Consider the following 23,638-nt stretch of genomic DNA (forward strand, 5'->3'; position numbering starts at 1 on the left):
GGTTATGAACTCCCATTTTTACCACATGTACAGATTGTAGGATCACATTGGTTACACATCCACATTTATACATACTGCCATACTAGTGTCTGTTGTATTCTGCTGCCTTTCCTATCCCCCCTCCCCTCCTATCTTCTCTCTCTACCCCATCTACTGTAATTCATTTCTCTCTGTTTTTTTTTCCCTTTCCCCTCACATTCTTTTATATGTAATTTTGTATAACAATGAGGGTCTCCTTCCATTTAGTTTTAACAGATATTAACATAATTTTAATTTGAATACAATATAAATTTTATACATTTAGTGTTTACCATTTTATAATAAATAATAAGAATGGAAACAAATGTGATTCTTTTGTTTGGATATAATTTTACTTTACATAATTTTCCCTTGGCTTTGCTTTTAAATAAAATCTACCATGTTGTTTGTATTTTGTATGCTACCTTATAAATACCTTTTAAACATATTGAATTTCTACCTGAAGGGCAGAATTTAAGTAACTTAAGCAATAAATTAAGGAATTATTTATTACACATTTTTTCTGAGATGTAATCTTGGTGTGCATTTGATTGCCATTATAGTGATAGGGGAGGAGAGGCATAAAACTATAATACATATTCAATTTTTGTTAGGAATTTGTGTTTATTTTGTTTCATTTAGGAAAAAACCTGAAAGAGCCAGGTACGGTGACACATGCCTGTAAATCCCTGTGGCTCTGGAGGCTGAGGCAGGAGGATCAAAGTTGGCCTCAGCAATTTAGTGAGGCCCTAAGCAACTCAGTGAAACCTTGTCTCTAAATAAAATATAAAAAAGGGCTAGTGATGTGGCTCAGTGGTTAAGTGCCCCTGGGTTCAATCCCCACTCTCCCTGACTACTACCAAAAAAAAAAAAAAAAAAAAACAAAGAAAAAAAAACCCTGAAAGAATATAATAGAAGGATTAGTCTTTTGAGTTCTATGGTTTCCTCTACTAGTGTGTCATTGTGATGTGAATTGGAGATATAGCTTTTTAACCTAGATTCGTCTGGGGTATCAGGGTATCTGTAACTCTGCAGTATGATTGAAAACCCTCCTCTCATCATTGTTGGCAATGTGACTTGACTGTAATCTGAGCTGGAGCCTTTCTTTTTTGTCCCTGGAGGTCCTGTACCTCAAATATGTTTTTCAAATTCTAGCTAATGAGGAGGTATTAATAAAGTGTTTTGCTTTGTTCCAAAAATGCATCTGTTCTCCTTATTGAGGTGAACTTATTGAATTGATTCTGTTTTAAAAATACCATTCCAAATTATGTTGAGTTTAAAGTCCACATACATTCTTTACTTTGTAAAAAGGAAATAGAGTTGCATATGACATAGAATTGGCATAAGTCAAATTAATTATGTTCTTATAGAAGAATTTTCTACCTGATTCTATATATTGCATATTAGGTATATCTTAAATGTATTTATAGAAAGAATGTACATATTAGCATATAAACATAAATTGCTATATAAACAGCAAATATAACAATACAGATATATAAATTGTTATGTAAATGTTAATATAGCTTCAAAGAAATATTGTTAAAAATATTTTGACCCTCAAAAAGAGTCATGACACTTATTTTAATATTTGTCCTACTATCATGCACTTAATATGCCATCCCATATTTGGAAATTAATCTTTCAACTTTTTATGTTCATTAGCTTCATAGTACCAAAATGTTTCAGTAGCCATACTGATTTATAACTCATAATCATTTAGTACCTTACTACACAAAAGTGTGATCTACAGACTATACCTAGGAACTTGTTACTTTTGCAGAACAGAAGGTCTCACTTGAGACCTACTAAGTCAAAATGGTGTTTTAATGAGATCCCAGTGTAGTTCTATACATGTTGAAGTTTGAGAAGCACTGATTCAGTACAACTTACTAACTCCGTAAGCTTCTTGAAAGTGTTATATAGCTGTTGAGATCTGGAAGTCATTCACGGTTTGGCCTTAGAACAGTGCTGTCTATTCCTTTGATGGAATATAAATATTTGTTGTTTTCATGATTAATTGATAAGTAAAAGGTCTTAACATTTTTTTAGGATGTGTTTACTTATATGAGTGTACGTCTGTTGTTCCTGTAAGTTTCTACAAGCTACATGTAAACGAAACCTTTACTCTTTGTATAGTGATGCAGTGAAGATCTAAGCAAAAAATTCTCTGAGCATTCTATGTGCAAGTGAGAAATTTGTGCTATGATATCAACCAATATAGCAAGTTCAGGGGAAAGAGAGCCATCTGCAGGTCTGGGACAAATTTGACATAGTGTCATAATGGAAGATTATACTACAAGAAGTTTAGTCCTCACTGAGTAATTAATTACTAAAAGCCTGCTGTAGGGCCAACATTTTTCTATAGTTTTATGGATATAATAGAAGCTGAAGACATTATCTAGTTCTAGAGGCACTTACTTAATTGGCCAGTCCACTGCTTGACCATCAACATTTCTTCCACAACCAGATTTGGCAAATTGGAATGTTCTAATAAATATCAGCTTTATTTTCCTATTACATTACTATGTTTAATTTTCTTTGGGGAGGACTGTTTGTTTTCCTGTTTTGAGTTTTGTTTTTTGTTTTTGTTTGTGTGTTGGGGGGGGGGAGGGGATTAAACCCAGAGCTTCATGTGTACTAGGCTAGTGCTCTACCACTGAGCTTCAACCCCAATCCTGAAATTTTTTTATTTGTATTACTTAAGTACATATTTTCCCTACTTTGTCAAGTTTGTGAGTTTGAAGTTGTATAGATATTTCTAATAAGTAATTATTAATACTAGTTATAATCATATCTGTGACAGTTTTTCTTAATCTATTAGGTTGAACTATGTAGCCATTTTTAAGATCAAAACTATATCAGCAATTTTGTATGCTTTAACCTAATAAATAATAAAGGAAATTTAAGGAGCTTCCCAACTCCTATTTCTGTCATTCAGTAGCCAATAAGAATTAACTTGTAATCTGCTTTTGCATTTGTTGTTTTGTTTGTTTGTTTGTTTGTTTCTCTAATAAAAGTATGCCTTTTAGGAAAACAATGCCCTTCCATAGAAATTAATGGATGTAACAAGTTAATGGTGAAATTAACAATTTATTAGTACAGAATTTTAAATTATTACACAATATAAACGTTGCAACAAGGCTTTCTTTAATCTGAAATTTTTCCTCTCTGTGGTTGCAGTTTTGTTTCAGAGGTATTCTATTTGTTTTTCACATCAGATGCTTTCAAATGGCTTAAATCGCTGTAGGAAAATTTAAATATATTGAACTGAGTGGACAAACTCATTCTAATTTTACAAGAACTAAAATATGTAGTTAACTAATATTTTTATTACTGTTGCTGAAACTTCTCTATATAAAACTTCAGTAATTAAACCCAGCTAGTTCAGTTGTTAGTAACTAAGAACCAATTATTTTGGCTATTTGCCAAAGTTATCAAGGTAAAATAAAATGAGCCACACAATTATGAAAGGAAATAGAAGCTGTGAGAGGGGTTTTATTAAAAACTACTAAGCTCATATTAAGAATATGTACTTAATTTTGTTCACGCCTTAGAATATATTACATGTAGTTGTAACCCTTCTTTGGTATTCCCAACAGCAATAACTAAAGTTTGTCAAATTATATAGTTAGCAAGCCAAAGTAAGTGTATAATGACAGTTCTCCAGGGGTTCATTTAGTCACCTACCCGGAGACTGCCTGATGAAGTACTTCTGAAAGGAGGTTCAGTAACCTGTGAAATGTAGGGTGAGTTTCCAGATCTTTGTCATTCTGGGCTGAAAGTTAATAATGTTTAGAAAGTACCTGGATTATAAAGCAACCTAAGAGGTGGGGATGTGGGGTGAGATCACCATTGTTGAGATTTCAGCTTATTTTATATTAAACTGAAGTTCCTACATCATAATAAGTTAATATCTCTTAAAAATATAAACTGCAGAGCTTTCACTATTGCAGAGAAAAATAATTTTGTGAATTCAGTGTGTGTTAAAACAACTTCTGTTACCACATTTTGGGTGTTTTATATTATGTGTTATCAAGCTGTGTTTTTGTGTTTTATTTTAGCTTATTTGCACTAATCTTGATGAACTCAGGGAATTAATCACAAAAATCGAGAATGAACTCAAAGATCTGGAAAACAGTAGAAAAAAATCGGTAGGTGTTAATCCAAAAGTTCTGTCTATTATTGTCAGCATTAAAATTTATTCCTGCCTTTTTTCTAAAGCCTTTTAAAAATTTTGTTCTCCTGGATTACATTGAAAATTTGAAATGAAAGATAGAAACATTATTTCTTTTATTTCTCCTGTGGTCTAGTTTTTATTTTTAATACACAAAAATGGTGCTGGGGCAAGTAAATTAATTTGTTTGCCTGGTTTATACCAGGTGTAGATTTAGATAATTCCCAATATACTGATTGTTTTCTGACTGGTAGTGGTTTTAGATAATGCTTATCTTGCAAATTAACAATTATATGCTTTTAATGGAAGTTTATTGCATTAGTAACAAACTTTTAATTAAATGTAACATGAAAATAGATGTAAATTGTTTAATTGGGCCCCAGATAGTTTTGATTCTTAACAGTATGACTTTTTTAAAGAGCCTTTATCAGCTGAAAGATTTTTAAAATTAACTTTCACTACATATTCTAAATAATTAATCTTTACTTTCCCTTTCTGATATTTTATTGATATTCAGAGACTATAATATAAGGGCATTATGTTTATTTTCCCAACTTGGTAAAACACTCAATTTTGTTATTTTTAAATGAATAACACCTATTTAACTGGCATTTACATTTAGATTATGTCATAAATTTGAAACACATCCAATAAATAAATGGGAAGGTTTTAAACATTGAAGAAAATTAATCATCATTAAAAAAAAGCCTCTGTGTCTTAGGAATGTCATGAAACCACTCTGTGTCTTTGTTTAGAATCTGTTAATGTAAATATGTATAAAATATGGTTAATGATTCAACAAGTATGATATCAGTAGATTTGTAGTAATCACTTTACATGCTAATAGGAAAGCCATATTGTTAGTCTGAGGCAGGAGGCTGAAATGCCACAAAAGTACAACCTCTTGAGGTTATTCAGTACTAGAGTGAAAGAACCTTAAGCATTTCAGAAGTCTCTCATGGGATACTTCTGAGAATATTACTTTAAGAGGTAAAATAATATTCATAATAATACTCATAAATTAGCAAGAAGACTGTGTTCAGTATACTGAGAATGAGAAAAACTATATACTACATAAAATTTCCATTAAAGATGGTTTAGACCCCTGTATTTTCATATATTAGGTATCTGGAAAATCTCTTGATATGGAAGACTATTTCATTAAAATTTACTGCTGTGATATATTTCTCAAAAAAAATATGAGAATATTTTCTCTGCAGCCAGAGTAATTTTTTTAAAGAAAGAGAGAGACTGAGAGAGAGAGAGAATTTTTTAATATTTATTTTCCATTTCTCGGCGGATACAACATCGTTGTTTGTATGTGGTGCTGAGGATCGAACCCCGGCCGCACGCATGCCAGGCAAGCGCGCTACCGCTTGAGCCACATCCCCAGCCCCAGAGTAATTTTTAATGTATTTAATGTTTTATATTCATAAAAGACTCATTATTTTCTGAGGTAGAAAAAAATAGTCTCTTTTTAAAATCCATATAATTCATTGTTTTTGTAGAAGTTACTTGTTTTTAGTTTTCCATAATTCATAACTTAACAGAATTCTATTAAATAAATTTGCTAAATTTCTTATGCTACAGTTAAACATAACTTTAATTTGTCCCCACATTATAGTTTATTTGTTTTTATTGCATAGTTTTAAGCATACTTGACTTACTTACAGCATGTTTAGAAGAGAAAAAGACTTGAAAACATCCTAGGGTTTTTCGGTAAAACCATCCACCTCATTTTATTGGTGAAGTACAAGCATGTTGCCTTCCTTCACAGAATCAAGTACAAGAAAAATAAGAGGAAATAAACTACAAACATTTGACACTGTAGTCCTTGAAGGCATGTTTATCAGAAAATTTTAGATTACATATCAAGTAATTGATTGGATTTTGGGTCTCTAAACAATTTATTCATGGTCCCTCATATTTTCAATAAAGGATGTTTTCCATCCTTCAAGAAGTAGAAATTCTTGGAACTATACTTAGCAGGGATAATTTTATTGAGATTACCAACATGTGAGCTGTTTCCCTATGATATAAACTTCCTAAAAGATTATTTACATGAACATATTATTTCAAACAATAAAATGGTCACATACCATAAAGCAAATAAGACTATAAAAGTTTACATCTCAGTAGTATTTCCTATTTTACAGAATCTAATTGAGTTAGTTGCACAAATTGACTTTATTGAATGTTTATGTTAATATTTATTACCAGTTTGTTTGGCATCATTTGGAAATAAGGTATTCCACTTAACTGAATTTTCTAGATAAAACTTAAACTTTTAATACTAAAATCTTTATTTTAATCACTTAACTTCTTTGATTACTTGTACTATATTGAAGACAATATAAGCCTTTTTGATGACTAAAGGGTCATCTTCATATCAATAAGTGTGTTGTTATTCTAAAAACTTTATTGGTATTAGCAGGGCTCTGTGGCAATTGCCTATAATCCCAGCTACTGGGGAGGCTGAGGCAGGAGGATCACAAATTCAAGGGCAGCCTGGGCAGCTTAGCAAGACCCCATCTCAGAATTTAAAAATTACAAGGTTTAGGGATATAGCTTAATGGTAAAGCACATCTAGGTTCAATCTCCAGTACAAAAAGAAGAAGAAGAAAGAAAAGGAAAAGAAATTTATTGATTTCAGTAGCTTTAATTAAACATTCACCAAAAGACTTTTATCCTGTGGATTTTAAAGGATTTTGTATGTCTTCTCCATTTTTGGCTTTTGTTCTGTCTTTCTTCATTGCCAGATTGTCTGTCAGTTGTCATCTCTTGTGTGCGTACATATATTTGCTCTAGCTGATGCATTGTGGATTTAAAAAGCAGGTAACCATACTTGTTAGAATTGGACTCACAGAAAATCCCCTAAGGGATTTTCTTAATAATGAAATATATGAACTCAGTGATAGCAATAGTTGTTATGACTGATTGCTTGTCTTGTGGACTTCGTATACTATTGCCAAATAAACTATTAATATTGCTCTTCATTAGAGGATATCAATGTCAAAACTAAAATAGTATTTAAAGCACAAGCAATTCTGTTATTCATTATCATTGTTCATATCTATAATAATAGCACCAATAACAAAGAATATATATTCCATATAAATTTTGGTTTTATATGTTGTTACTAAAGATAGAAAGTACACATGATAGAGAATTTAATACAGATTCATATAAACAACTAGCTGCTTCAGAGAGCTTATTTTCTGCAGAGCCTTTCAAGATAGTTTTTCTTTCCAAAACAACAAGGAAGAATGGTGCTGTTTTCTCTACTGGGTCAACATTCCATTTAAAAAGTTATCATTTTTTTTTTCAGTAACAGACTTCATATTTTAAAACAGTTTTATTATGTTAATATTAAAAACCTTTTAAACTTCTTTTTTAACCTCTAAGAGGCTTTGTAATGGAAGATGTACAGTTTTTTAAAATCTAGATTGTTTACTCATTCTTGGTGCTGTTTTCTCTACTGGGTCAACATTCCATTTAAAAAGTTATTTTTTTTTTTCAGTAACAGACTTCATATTTTAAAACAGTTTTATTATGTTAATATTAAAAACCTTTTAAACTTCTTTTTTAACCTCTAAGAGGCTTTGTAATGGAAGATGTACAGTTTTTTAAAATCTAGATTGTTTACTCATTCTTGCAAGACAGGTAATTCCCTTTATGGTTAATCATGTAAAGAGAAAAATGCTTTAATTTTGCTTGAGCTTACTCAGTTCATTTGATCACATCACTTAATTCAGAAGTGACTCAACATTCTTTGGATCCTGAAGTGCTAACTTAATTATCTACCTGAGATTGGTTTAAAGTGAAGCCTCTGGTTGAGGTAAATTAAAATATTTTGACAGAGTCCTTTAATTTTTCTCATCATTATTTAGATCATAAGAGTCTTTAGAAATCTAAAGGAGAAATCACATTTTTTGCTTTTTCTTTAATATTTTTTTAGTTGTTATTGGACACAGTATATTTATTTTTATTTGTTTATTTTTATTTGGTGCTAAGGATTGAACCCAGGGCCTCATGCATGTGAGGTAAGCGCTCTACCACGGAGCTATAAAACCAGCTCTTCATTTTTTGTTTTAATTGAAGTCAAATTTGTATTTTGCTTAATCACTTGGAAAAATATCCTTTCCAATCTAGGAAATTTTTTGTTTTCTAGAAAAATAGAAAATTAAGGTATTGATAAATTTACCTGATGTTATTGTATTTGAAATTTGTTACACATTATTTCTCTATAGATAGTGAAAATTGGAAGATTTGTCAAGCATTCATGTGAGTTAGTTTTTCATCTTATCTGCTTTACATCATAGTTTAGATTTTCAAAAGGTTTCAATCTTACAGTAAGGAAGGATTCATGTAGAGATTGGTTATAAGGAAAAGTTAAAATTTGGCAACAAAAAGATGTTATTTATAAAAGAAGAAGCCATGCCTAGATCATATAATGATAATCAAAGTCTTATCAATATGGAAAAATTAAGATTTTAAATATAAGACCATATCTTTTCTAACACATCTTTTAACATTCAAGTACCTCAACTTTGAACAGTATTTAAAGGCAAATTACAATTATTACTAGATTTTATTATCAATATGTTAGAAAAGCCATAAAACTGCCTTTGCTTTTTGATACGGGGATAATACTTGGAATCTAATTCTATTCTTTGAATTTCTCCTCTCCTGCCCCCAGAAGTGATATACACAATGGTGTATTTAACAAACTACCTTTAATAGTGGAAATTTGGAAATAGCTCATATGTCCAGTAGTAGGCAAATGATTAACCAAACTATAATATTGATAAAGTGGTATATCATATACTAGTAAAATGAAATATTGGTGGGACATTGTTACTACAAGAAAATATTTGTGAAATGTTGTATTTTAAGAACATACAAAATAATATGTGCCTGATGATTATAGTATGTAAAAAGGTGTGTTAAAATTATTAAGGAATTTTGGGCTGGGGATGTGGCTCAAGCGGTAGCGCGCTTGCCTGGCATGCGTGCGGCCCGGGTTGGATCCTCAGCACCACATACAAACAAAGATGTTGTGTCCGCCGAGAACTAAAAAATAATAAATATTAAAAAAAAAAATTCTCTCTGTCTCTCTCTCTCTCCTCTTTCACTCTCTCTTTAAAAAAAAATTATTAAGGAATTTTGAATGAATAAAGTTAATATTTCTAAAATAATTTAAATTCATAATATAGTAAATATTAGAGAAGTCAGAAGATTAGATGAGAAATGATGGCACCTACCTGTTTTTGGGTCACAAGAGTTCTGTATAAGCCAGTAGTTATCAATTAGGGATTATCTTTCCCCTTCCCCTCATTAGGAGACTTTTGGCAATGTCTAAAGACAGTTCTGGGTCACAGTTGAAGAGATTGTATTGGCCTTTAATGGATAAAGGGTAGTGATACTGTTGAATATCTTACATTTTAATGATCCTACAATGTATATGACATTCTACCACAACAGAGTATCATCTGGCCCCAAATGTCAGTTGTACTAAGGTTATAATACTGTAGTATAATCCTGTATTTGCTGAGTACCCTGTTCTTTAATTCTCTATGCTGCTGTCAACTTATTATGGGGAGATAACAAGCTGATGTGTTTAAAGTTAGTGACAATCAGTGAAATAATACCACATCCTCTAATGGGATTACATCGTGTACTTCTAACTTAGATTTGTATTTTATGAAACTTTCAAATGTCAGTATCATTATTTACTCTTCATGATTCCATGAGATAGTATATATTTTTTAATATTTATTTTTTAGTTATAGATTGACACAATATCTTTATTTTTATGTGGTGCTGAGGATCGAACCCAGTGCCTCACACATGGTAGGTGAGCACTCTATCTCTGAGCCACAACCCCAACCCTTAAGAAGGATTCTTAACCTTAGCTTCCACTCAGTCTTAGCTGTCTTCAACTCATTATAATTTATGACAAATATGTTCACTCTTTACCTTTTAGCTTCCTTAGTAGAGGATTCATAGTTATAAATAATATGGTTGTATATGTATTTTCTTCATTCATTTTTAAAAATACAGTATAGTTAAAAACTTAAAATATAGTGAGGAATGATACACAGGTAAATAGAAAACTATTGTCAAATCATGTTAAAGTTTACTTAATTGCATGAATTTATATGGACTCAACATGTAGAATACTGTTGCATATACAAAAAGCCTGATAGAAGTCAAAGAAATTATCAAACATTAATTTTATTTTCTATCGCATAAAAAAAGAAAATTTTAGCTCTATTATGATGAAGGATTATGAGATTTTTCCCTTTCCATTATATATTCCTTTTTTTTTTAATATCAGGATTGAACCCAGGGTACTTAACCACTGAGCCACATCATCAGTGCTTTTTATTTTTGTTATTTGTTTATTTTTGAGACAAGGTCTCACTAAGTTGCTTAGGGCCTTGCTAAATTGCTGAGGTTGGCTTTGAATTTGTGATCCTCCTGCCTCAGCCTCTGAGCCACTGGTATTACAGGCACCACATCTGGCTTATATATTCCATTTTTATGTAGTTAGGTATCAAATCAACATTTTTTAAACAGTACAAAATCTATTTTACTGCAGTGTAAGAAACTTAAGTACAATCAGAGTCCTCAATAAACCCTGATTGACTTTATTTAATGGCTTTGTTTGTAAATATGGTTGTAGTAATTGCTAACCATTTTAAAATTGTTTTATTTAATATTTTTTAAAAAAATTTTAGTTGTAGATGGACACAATATATTTATTTTATTTATTTATTTTTATGTGGTACTAAGGTTCAAACCCAGTACCTTACATATGCTAGGCAAGCGCTCTACCGCTGAGCTACAACTGCAACCCTATTTAAGGTTTTGATAATTACTTCATTGTATATAATGTTTTCCTTTTTTAATTTTTTTAGTTGTTGATTGACCTTTATTTTATTTATTTGTATGCAGTGCTGAGAATCGAGCCCAGTTCAATTCATGCATGCTAGACAAGTGCTCTACCACTGATCCCCAGCCCCAGCCCTATAATGTTTTCTTACTGTAACTCTTTCTGGTAAACTAGTTAATGGTTAATAAGACCAAAAACCATCTCAGCTATAGAAGGTAGTCACTTTGTCTTTAGTCATTTAGAAGTTCAAAAAATTAAAATGACCTTTTTGAAACATTACACAGCAGCAAATAAACTAAGTTTTCTCTTACCTTAGTTACAGATACTCGTCTTATTCACTAGGCAGATATTTCCTGAGTGTCTTCTGTTTTGTATACTATCAGAGATTTGATAAGGAGTCTTTATCTTCAAGGAATTCATTTACAGAGTTTAGAATTTTATCCTAAACCCTGGGGATAAGTTTTTAATTTTAATCTGGGTTACTTGGGCTAGTAAACTGTACTATTATTTTTTTCCCAGTATATAGGGTTCCACTGTGTTGACCAGGCATGGCTTGGAGTCCTGGGTTCAAGCAACCCCCCTGCCTAAGCCTCCTGAATACCTGAGACTACAGGTGTGAACTACTGCACCTGGTTCCCTGTACTTTTTTTTTTAAAGAGAGAGAGAGAGAGAGAGAGAGAGAGAGAGAGAGAGAGAGAGAGAGAATTTTAATATTTATTTTTCAGTTCTCAGTGGATACAACATCTTTGTTTGTATGTGGTGCTGAGGATCGAACCCGGGCCGCACGCATGCCAGGCGAGCGCGCTATCGCTTGAGCCACATCCCCAGCCCTCCCTGTACTTTTTTAAGCTTATATTTTTGTTTTCAAATTGTGTTTATTCGGAAGTCACCCAACACCCTAGTCTCTTGTTCACTGCCCTTAATTATCTGTGTGTTTTGTAAGATGGAATGACCAGTAAGCAGATGAATTTTATGAACACTCAGAAATAAACTTACATGTTCAAAATTATAGAAAGGAAAGCTAGATGACAGGAATTGTCAAGCAAAATAATATATGACTGGCAAGGCAAATAAAGCTTCAAATAATTAGTCACTGAGTGATTTGAGAATATATTTTCTTATTTATCTTCAGTAAGTCTTGCTTTGGGGTATTTTTTGACATTTAATAACTACCCTGTTCAATTAAATGCCAGATTTTAACCCGTGTTAATAGAGCTCAATGTTACTACTTACTGCAGTTAGCCATAGTTTAAAGTAAATGGATGGAACTGGAGACTATCATGATAAGTGAAATAAACCACTCCCAAAAAGTCAAAAGGCGAATATTTTCTGTCATATGTGGAAGCTATATCAAAATAAGGGAATGGAGGTTAAAAAAAATAGGAGAAAGATTAGTGGAATAGAATGAAGGGAAGGGAGGAAAAATGGGATAGGGAAAAATAGTGGAATGAATCTGACCTAACTTTCCTATGTACTTATATGAATATACCACAGTGAATCTCATCATCATGTATATCCACAAGACATTAATTAAAAACAAACTATAAGTAAATAGCAGAAAGATCAATAGATTAAAAGGAAGGGAACAGGGGGAAGGAAAGGGGAAGTAGAACAAATTGTATTCCATGCTTTTATAATTATGTCAAAGTGAATCCTAATGTTATGTATAACTAAAAAGAACCAATAAGAAAAGACAGAAAAAAGGTTGGCAGGGAAATTATCATGAAAACAATATTCAAAAACCTCTCTTTTTTCTCCAAAGAAAGTTCCAGTTAAAAGGAAAGATTGTGTGATATTCTTACATCAGGCAGAGACTAAATACTGTATATTCCCAGCTTAGAATAAAGTTTGAGAAGAGTTGAACCAGGTGGCAGATACTTTTGTAGTAAGAGCTTCATAATGTGGGTTTTATAATTTGCCCTAACATTTTAATGTTATATATTTTTCGAAGTTCTAATTAATGTGAATTCTACAGTTGCTTTATTACCTTGCTGTTCTGAAAGTTTTAACTTAAATCAATGGGAGTTCAAGGCCAGAAAATAAACTTAAATCATTCTGACATTTTTATTACAAAAGATAAGAAAATCCTTGGAAAACCCTTAGTTCAAAGCCTTTTGTGAATTGGGGAATAATAATATAAAAAAACTGAAAGGAATTAATACTAACAAAATTTTCCTACCATTTTATCAGATTTTATAGAAAAAGAAAAACTGCTGATATATTGAAGCAAAATTAACAGAATCCAGCAAAGAAGCAAAAGAATTCTAAATTGAGTGTAGTGTCCACATGTAAATGTTCTAATACCTTAAAATAGAAAAAGGCCTTCCATGGAACCATTCTTTTAATGTAAATATGATTCTAACAAGTAGTAGCAGCTGCTTTTAATTAGGACAAGAGACAGTTAAAACAGATTTATAGATAGCATGAAATACTGATAGTTTTTTAAGGACTTTAAAAAATTACAAAAACAGATCTTAGAAGACTAATTTAATATAGGAACATCGGTAATAGCATCAGAAACCTTAACAGTGCCTGAGAGTCACTATGTTAAAGCATAATACTATAACTGTTCATAATGATGACCCAAATTTTTTCCAAGTTAAATTATATTCATTGTTTGGCCAGGAAATCTGAAAGACATGATGTATTTAGGAATATTTCTATCATTCTTTAAAAATCTTTTGTATGTAAGGAGGAAACATCAGTTATCTAAGAAATTTACTTACATAGTTGAATACTTATTGTGGTAGACATTGTGATAGAGTATGAGAAAGTAAAAATAAGTAAGACACTGACCCTGCTTCTAACATCAACCAGGCCAGTTGGACCTTGTGCTGTACATCTGCAATCCCAGCTCCTGAGGCTGGAGGGTCGTTAAGTTTGAGGCTAGCCTTGGCAGCTTTGGGGGAGACCCTGTCTCAACATAAAATGAAAATGGTTGGGGGTATAGCTTAGTGGTAGAGTGCTTGCCTAGAATGCAGAAGGACCTTGGGCTTAATTCCCAGTACAGCAAAAATCCAAATTTCACTTTTGTGGAATTTTCTGTCCTGATGATGCCAAATAAGCATAGCTTTACTTAGCAATTTAGTGAGTTGCTTGAGATTGCTTGAGAACCCCCCATCTTGTTGATAGCATGTGTATATTTGATAAAATTCCTCAACTTTTTTTCTACGTTACCCACTTTACTGAAAAAGATCAAACAGAAATTTGTGGTTAATTTCCAGCCCAGGCGTCTTTAACTATATCATGTGTTAAAGGTATATTGTTAGATTTTCTTCTCCAAAAATAGTAAATTGCCTCAGTAGGAATGTGATCTGTCACCCAGATTTTTCTATCTGTACAAAGCCAGAAGACACAGAAACTTGCATTGTTATCATTATAGTGCTAATTATGTGCCTTCATACTTTTTGTTTCAATGCTAATTAAGAAATATAATGGAAATATTAAACATACTATTCAGTTTAAGAAATATAATGAGAACATACATACTATTCAATGTATTCATTGAGATGCCTTTAGAATAAAATGCAAATGATTTCCTGTTAATCTTATGTAAAAATTGATGAGGGTATCTCAAGATAATAGCATATTGTAGTATATGTAGTATATAATATATAATACCTCTGGAAATATTAAAATGCTTTTTAACTTTTTCTGTGTTAAATGCAAACATTTCACTATACTGTCAAAACTAGTACTTTTTCAACAGACCATATACCAACAAGATTAATGTGGTGTTTTATCTCCTAAACTGTGGATATGAAGGAGTATGTGAATATGGTAGTAGTTTCTCTAGGTAAGCAATTAAAGAAAAGGGAATGCATATTAAAAATAATATGACTTTTCATTGAATTATTTAAACTGAGAATGTCAGATAGTTTATTAAAATACATACTTTTATTTGTATTATTTTTGTACACAAATTTAGATTATTTTCAAGTTGCCTTTGGATGTTATTAATGATTTTAAATTGAGATATTGTGTAGAGATCCTCTTAGCTTTTCTAAAAGTTACTTGTATTTTATTTGAAAAGCATAACATGTTGATACTTAATCCCTTTCCACCACAGGATTTATGTCTGTGACAAGAAGCAAGCCTATAATAAAAACTATTTTGTTTTGTGATCCACATTTTTGTGCCCTAATGAACAAAAACATACAGCAAACTAGCATTCATATTTTAACATATATGTCATCTTTGTATAAATTGTTTGTGACATATAAAATTATATTTATTCATTATGTACGGCATTAATATCTTCTCAATTTAAAAAAGCATTTTTGTATATTTATATATGATTTTATTAAATATACAATTTATATATATATATATATATATGATTTTAATCATATAACTGTTGAGACCTGTTTCGTTTAACTGTAACATCAAGAAAATTTGTGTAAGTAGCTAGATGGGTTTTTTTAAGCAGATGACACCTAAGTTTAACAAAGCGTCTAAATTTATTAATGTACAAAATATATCTGTGCTGATAAGACGCTTAATAAATCTAGAATTTATTTATTTTCCTCTTTTTCTTCCTTTTAGGTGTCCAATGTCCCCAGCATCAGTAGATTGCCAGTTCTCTCTCTTTGCAACACCCTCACCAGCATTTTGCTGGTGCTGTCATACCCATCCCAGATTACTGCAACAGAATGGAGTTGTTCTTTAGTTACAAGGTAAGTTCCCCCACACTCATTTCACACTTATCAAGGTGCAGTTTTTCATTTTACAATATTGTGTAGTTTTGTAAGTTTTTTCCTTATAACTCCTTATTAGTTTCTCCTACCTGAAAACTTATAAAACTGCATAATATAGTAAAGGACTTACTTGTGAACATAGATCAGCTCCTTTTTGTAGTAATCCCCTTGGGGTTATAAAACCTGCATGGCTTAGTAGTTGGGGCATCTAATGGAAAGGGAGCTGGCAATCTGCAGCTGCTATGGACATTGGATGAGAAAGCAATGAAAGGTAAGCTTCAAATTTAGAATATATTGGATGGTTTTTGTTCCGTGATATATATTTGAAATTCATAATTTATGTTGAACTTTTTAGTAGGTTGATAAAAGTACTACTTCTCTTTAAAGTGACCTTTGATAAATGTTTGTTTAATAATTATCAAGTTCACATAATACATTGGTATTAGGAAGATATTTTATTCATGAAAAATCTAAAACCAGTGAATTTGTCCCCATATTCATTTACCTGTTTGTAAAGTCAGGACTAAAATTATATGTATAAAAATTATTAAATTATTTTTATTAGAGAATGTTATAGCACTGCTTCACAAATGAACTTTTACCAATAAATGTGTCTACCATCTTTATTTTTAATTCTGTATGATTAGTGCAGATAAAAGTTTGTAAGAGTCTTTCTGTATTTGAAGGTGGAGCTTGCTGTTTCCTTTTGTTTTAATTCACTTTTAATTTTTAGGTCACTAATTTCAATTACTCTTGTAACTTTTAAATTAATTAAATTAATTTTAGAGATTTTGATTCTTGCATTACAAAGATATCTGTAAGTAAATGTAGATATTTATACAATAATCTATTTCTTCTTTAGGAATTATCTTTGTGGGGTTCAAGAGCAACAATATTATGTGGTGGAGGGAGAGTGAATTTTAGCATTTAAGAGCTATAGAATTCTGGTCTAAAGTCTATTTCTGTCCATGAGTACTTCCCTTTATGACTTTAGACAGTTTTCTTTAAAAAAAAAAAATATATATATATATATATATATACATATATACACATATACATGTATATATATATATATATGCCCTCTGAGTTCCCCTTTAACTTTTAATGAATTCATCTAAGAAGAAATATGATTATTCTTGGTTTTCCCCTTATCTGTATATATAAATAAAGTTGGTCAGTCAAAAAAAAAATTGGTCACTTAGAGTTAATGACCTCTTTTAAAGTTCAATAAATATTTGTTTAAGTAGATATTTGTATTAATCCCAGGATAAGGCAGATAGTTACCAACTCTTAATTTGTTTTTTAAATTCACAACTTTTCTTCTCTTTACTTTAGTTCCATTGTATACTATGAAACTCTGAGATCACAACTTAGTAGAAAGGGACAGTGTCATCATTTTAATTCCATTTGGGTTGTAAGCATCATGTTTTGACCAAAGAAGATGATACATGAAACAAGCAGTGTGAGTTTCCCTTTTATTATCAGTAGTTAAAGCACCTTACCTCAAGTATCAGTCTCAGAGCAGTGATTCTCAACATTTTTAAGTCTGTGCACCCTTTATAAATCAAAATAAAAATATGGACTCACATACCCCATGGAAGGCCCAGGGGTGCCCCTTGTTGAGGTCATTGTATTCTTTTTATGTATCTTTAAGGCAAAACATTTTATAGATCTTTACTTTCAATAATTTGTGTTATGGAGAAAAAATTTGGTTCATTTTCCAAATACAGAATGATAAATATGCATTTTCAGATTATAAATGAATGCCATACCATCACTGCCCTGAGTGGAGGATAACATAAAATAAATAAAGGGAAGAAAACCTTCAAAACACATGTGAAGTTAGGCCATTGACATTTCAAAACAGGTCAGTGGGTCAGACAGAGTTGTGTGAAAGTTAGAACTATATTCTCAGATTAGGATTTAAGCCTCATTGCATATAATATAGTCTGCTGGTCCAGTAGCATATTTTCTAGATGTTGGATTAATTGAAAATTAATCAAAACATAAAATCTTATTTTTAAGCTTTTATGCAAAAATTAATTTTGTAATTTAGCAGAGGCACAACTACATCTGACATATGTCCTGAGATAACATTGTCCAGCTACAAAGAGTCTAACCTTCCTGTTCTTCATCTACCTAGACCTAACTAAAGTCTTCTGCATCCCCTATCCCACTGCCACCATGGTAATCCAGACAGCAACCATACAACTCAGGTTAATTCTTCAACTCTTTTCTTCCTTGTAACCCCCAGTGAGGAATTCAGTATGTTTGATGCTCCCTGTCTTATTTTCTTTCCCCCTCTCCCCTAGTCTGTCTCTCTTTTTTTTTCCCCCAATTAATTTTACCACAAAGAGGATAGTCTCCTTACCTTTGTACCTTTCTTTTTTCTTCTCTTTTTAGCTTAATAAAAGTTGGCTTTCACTCTTACCAGCTCATTTTTTTGAGCCAAATAATAGTTGAGGAGTAGAAAAATTTATATGCCTTATTAAAGGGAAAAATCTACCTATTATTTATTGAAACAAAATTCTACTTCATTCCATGAAGAATTTAGGATGGCTGTCAGCTGTCTGCCTTTTTATCTTCCTCAATTGCAGTATGCTTTCCCTTAATGAAGGTTATTTTTTGCTCAGTTTGAATGTATATCAGTTTAATAATTTTGTTTTTATGGATTAGAATAAGCACTTTATATAATCTTATACAATTTCTTTGAGAAAAACAAACTTTCAAGGTAAAACCCATTGTTAACTTGGGTTCTGTATGTACATTTAGAACACATTTAACAAGAAAGAGATCAATTTTGTATATTTATATGAAATAAAAATTACTTTCCTTGAAAAAAATTTTAATATTATAAGTTGTCATGCTAATAAGAAGACAAGAAATAATAAGAGTAGGTTTCATATTTATTATGCACACATGCACATATATACCATATCTTACTATTCTTTTAATAAGTATTTCCCCTTCTAAGATGTAAAAACCTCAGAAGTAGAAATATAGCTGCTTAAACTAGGTGTGGTGGCATACCTCTGTAATCTCAATAGAGGCTGAAACAGGAGGATTGCAAGTTCAAGGTCAGCCTCAGCAATTTAGTAAGGCCCTAAGCTACATAGTGAGACCCTGTCTCAAAATAAAAAGGACTGATGATATAGCTCAGTGGTAAAGTGCCCCTGGGTTCAGTCCCCAGTACCAAAAACAGAAATAATGGCTGTTTATGTGTATAAATTTTGGGGGAGAAACCGTGCTATTAAACACTTGGGCTTATATATGATGAAATTTTCTGTGACTGGAGTATTGAAGGTTTTATATATGTAAAACTGAAATCCATGCACACATTTAGAATATACATTTTGCTCTAGATACTGGTAATTTTTCTTACTGTTCTACATATGTACCAAATGACTTGCTGTAATAGTTCCTTATAGGATGAAGTCTAATTTTATACATCTTATCCATATGTGATCCATAGGTTATGTAATTGTCTTTTGCTAGAAATAAAACGTGAAGTGTATGGTATGTGAATTATCTTTCAAAGCTATTACAGGAAAAATACTACATGGTTATATAATGGTAGATGATGATGATGATGATGATAGCTCTGCACTAACATTATAGAGAAGCAGAGGTTGACTAAATTGCTATAAATTTGTTTCTATGGCATTCACTTCGTTTTTCATATACTGGTGAGGTATATCTTCACCAGATATTTTTATAACCTACATCAGATTGAATTTATTTAGGTAGGAATATAGTTCTAAGAGCTTGGACTTAAGAATCAGGCAGATACAGGTTCAAGTCATAGGACCCTAAACAAGTCATTTGATCTCTCTGAGCCTTACTTTCAAATACACATACCACCTCAAAAGGGTTTTCATAAATGCTAGAGTCTTTCTCCCCCCACCCTTTATGCGCCCCACCCCACCCCCTGTTTGTAGATGGATTCATAAAATACCTAGGATAATGTTTTGCAAATGGTGTGATATCAATAATTATTAATTCTTAGTGTAGCATTGTGATATTGAAAACAGTTAACTGTTGTATTTGCTTTTTGTACTAGTCTCTTAAAGTAATTGTAAATTTTCCTAAGAAGTTTATGAAGACTACTTTTAAATATAGTAACCAACCTAGCTTTTCTCATTTATTTCTTTATTCTTTCAGAAAATTACAAAAACTTTATAGATGAATTATATCTTTTACTTATATAATTAATTTATATATATTTTACATCTTTACAATTTTTGTTTTGTTTTGTGGCACTGGGATTAAACCCAGGGCTCTTTACCTGGGTTTAGTAAATGATTTATTAAAACATTTACAGCTGACAGAACTAATTTTTTTTTTAAATTTTTATATCCTGGTTAGATGACACAGGTTTCAGAGTTCACATAGAAATTAAAATCATTAAATATATTAAATAATATTCATTACAGGATATTTCCCCTTTTCTGCAGTTTGAGAAAAAAATAATTTTTGATAGGTTTTTGGCATTTTGGTTTTTTTATTCAAAAGATAGAGCTTGACATTGACTTTTAGATTAAATCTAAGGAATTTACTTTAAATTTTTGTGTTTTTAGGGCAAATGGTATCAACGGAGACAAGCTGTAAAAGAATTACATAGCACATTGATTCGTCTTTTAAATGAATTGCTGCCATGGGAACCAAAGTTAATGAAGGCTTTTCAAAGGAACAGGTAATTAAAGCTTTATAATCTATTTTACTTATTTTAGAGCTCTTAATTTATGATTTCTGGGAAGATGTTCTAGAATCATTTAGTAGTTTTCCATTCATATGTAATTCAGCAGATAATTTTGAGTGCCTGCTGCGTACAAGGCACTTCCTATCCAGGAGAAAAATGATAGTGGCTTAAACCAGGATAGTAGCAGTGCAGATACCAAGGAGTGGTTGGATTCTACATATTTCAAAAGTAGGATTGGTAGAATTTGCTGAAAGATTGGATATGGGGTATAAAAGAAGGTGAAAAATAAAATCAGTGTGCCCAACATTTTTGCTCTAAACAATTGGCATTATAGATTTGCCATTAACTAAGATAGAGAAGAATAACAAAATAGCAGATTTGGGAGTAATGGGGGTTGAGTAGTTTGGATATCAACGTATTAAGTTTGATATACTTTCTAAACATCTGATGTATGAGCCTGAGTTCAAGAGAGTCAGCCAGACTGGTGATGTGAATTTGGAGTTATCCACATACTGATTATATTTAAAGCTTAGAAACTGATAGAAGTCACCTAAACACTGGACATTCCAACATTTAGAGGTGAGATATATGAGTAGGAATCTCTCGGAAGAGACTTTGAAGTAGTACTTAGCAAGATAGGAGGATAACCAAGGAGGAAAGGTGTCCTAGAAACCAAGTAAAGAAAATGTTTCAAAAAGGACTGCTTTTGGGTCTGGGGATGTAGCTCAGTGGCAGAACACTTGCTTCTCATGTGTGAAGCAGTAGGTTTGATCCTCAGCACCACTTATAAATAAATAAATAAATAAAAAGGTCCATCGACAACTAAGAAAATATTAAAAAAAAAAAAAAAGGACTGCTCATGATGTGTTGTGGAAGATAAAGAATAAGAATTCATTATTAAAGGACTGAGGATATGACTCAGTGGTAGAGTACTTTCCTAGCATGCAAAGCCCTGAATTCAATCTCTTAACACCACAAAAATAAAAAAAGAATTAATTATTGAGAAGTGGACAAAAATCTTAAATCTATTCAAGAGAATAAGTGGAGAGGAATTAAAGAGTCTTTTTATTCATGATATTTTGCTGTGAAGTGGAATAGAGAAATAGGGAAGTACCTGGAAGGACAAGTTTGGATTAAGAGAGCACTGTTTTTGTTTTTTTGTTAAGTCTTTATTAATGGAGAAAGAATATGTTTTGTTATTGGTAGAAATGATCTAAGAGAGACAAAAATGGACTCAAGGAAGGTACATTTAATAGAGTGATCCTTGAATAGAGAAGAAAGGGTATGTTAGCATATAATTGGACGTGTTCACTTAGATAGGGAGACAGAATATATGAGTATAAATTAAGGTAAGTTGCAGATAAGGTATGAGCAAGTGAAATTTCTTTTTCAGTTGCTTTCATTTTCCATGAAATAAGGAATTGTCATTAGCTGAGACTGGAAAAAAGAAGGGAAAGGAGCTTCATACTACCCCCACATAGATACTTCACCATTCCAATCATTTGTATTGAAAGGGAAATTGATTTTATCATTATATTTTGGTAACCCATACTGGTATCTCACAGCCCCATCCTTAAGCAATAAATCAAAACCAAAATCAATTTAACTAACACTTGCTGAATATTTATGTGCCACATATACTATGAGGGTAAGTACTATTTTTAAATAAAGTGATGCCTTAGATTAAGGAATTTTCCCAATATTAGAACTAGTAAGTGATAAAGGTAGTACTTAAATTCTAACATGCACAAATAAAAATTTGTCGCAAAAATAAGTTGTAGAATGTATGTTCAGATCCCCACCCCCTCACCCCCGCCACCCCATAGTACATAGTACAGTAGTCTCCCAGTGAGCTCCATCTTCCAACTGTTTTCATTTTATTTTGTGACAGAGTCTTGCTAACTTGCCTAAACTGGCCTTTGTGATCTTCCTGCCTTAGAATCCCAAGTAGCTGGGATTACAGGCATATGCTACTGCACTTGGCTCAGATTTGTTATTATTTTTTTAAACATAGAAATTGAGGGTACAGCAGAAAATTGGCTGAAAGCAAAAGAAGGATCTCTAAAATATCATGTAATCATTTGGAAATGTTTCCATCTCTCCATAGTTTCTCAGAAACAAAGCTAAGATTTCATTGAAAGTTAGATTGCTTTTCAGTTTTACTGCCCTAAGCTTAATGAAGGACTAATTCTAGTAAGACACAAAACACCTATTATTTTCAGGATTAAATGATAGATTTACTTATTACAATCTGTATGATAGTCACAATAATCAATATTGTTGCTTGGAATTTTTTAACTTCTTTAAAATAATCTTAAACTATAGTATAATTAGTAATTTTAAGACTGTCTCAAAACCATTTTTCAATTCATCTAGGAAAAAAATAGCTTTCTCTTTTTTAATAAGCCTGACAGCAGCCTTTAGAAAGACAAACAAGGTGGTATATTCAAACTTTATTCAGAAATTTGCACGTTACCTTTTAAATTTCTTATTCTTATACCCTAGGTTTCATCTTCTTCAGCAGTTAATTGTTAGCAAGACTGAACTAAACATCTTAGATACACTTAACATAAAGCATAATTTTTAGTGACAATTGAAAATATTTCAATATATAATTTAAAATGTTAAATTAGCAGGTTCCCTTCAATACCACATATACTAAAATTGGAACAATACAGAGCAGATTCTGTTTCTGAAGTTTTCTTTAAATGGAATTTGGCCTAATGAGACCAGAGTAAACACATTATTCTAATAAGGATAGGTGGCTGGGTCAGATTAGATGTGTTTCACTTCAACTCTAAATCTAGTTTAGTGACTTTCTTTAATTCTATAAGAGATTAATATGAAAGTTTGTAAAGAATCTCCTAAAGTAGATTAGCATAGCCCCTGCAGTATGGCAGGCAAATTTATGAAGCATTCTATATTTTTAAATGTTATCTCTCATATGTGGAAGCTAGAGAAAAAGAAAAAAAATTTTAAAAAGGGTATCTCACGAAAATAGAAGAGAGAGCAATAGAATAGAAGTAGGAAACCAAGGGTAAGGGAGGAGTGGAGGCAAATGGGAAGCAGTAGGGAATAAATGTAACTAAATTATGTGTTGTGCATGTATGAATATATCACAATGCTTTCCATTTTGATATATAACTATA

General features: G+C 31.5%; 1 protein-coding gene across 4 annotated transcripts in view; it reads left to right on the forward strand.

The window, feature by feature from the left end:
* BRD10 (bromodomain containing 10) overlaps positions 1–23,638 on the forward strand; it is a 90,235-nt gene that overhangs the window by 60,824 nt on the left and 5,773 nt on the right. For 3 of the 4 annotated variants that reach the window (XM_081282048.1, XM_081282046.1, XM_081282049.1), the window contains 2 exons: positions 4,083–4,172; positions 20,368–20,483. In XM_081282048.1, coding sequence (XP_081138174.1) covers positions 4,083–4,172; positions 20,368–20,483 — 206 coding nt within the window. The remainder of the gene's footprint in view (positions 1–4,082; positions 4,173–20,367; positions 20,484–23,638) is intronic. The other variant, XM_081282047.1, reaches the window with a different exon arrangement.

Source organism: Spermophilus citellus, assembly GCF_964194105.1.
Source record: "Spermophilus citellus genome assembly, chromosome: 2".
In the NCBI taxonomy this organism is placed as follows: Eukaryota; Metazoa; Chordata; class Mammalia; order Rodentia; family Sciuridae; genus Spermophilus; species Spermophilus citellus.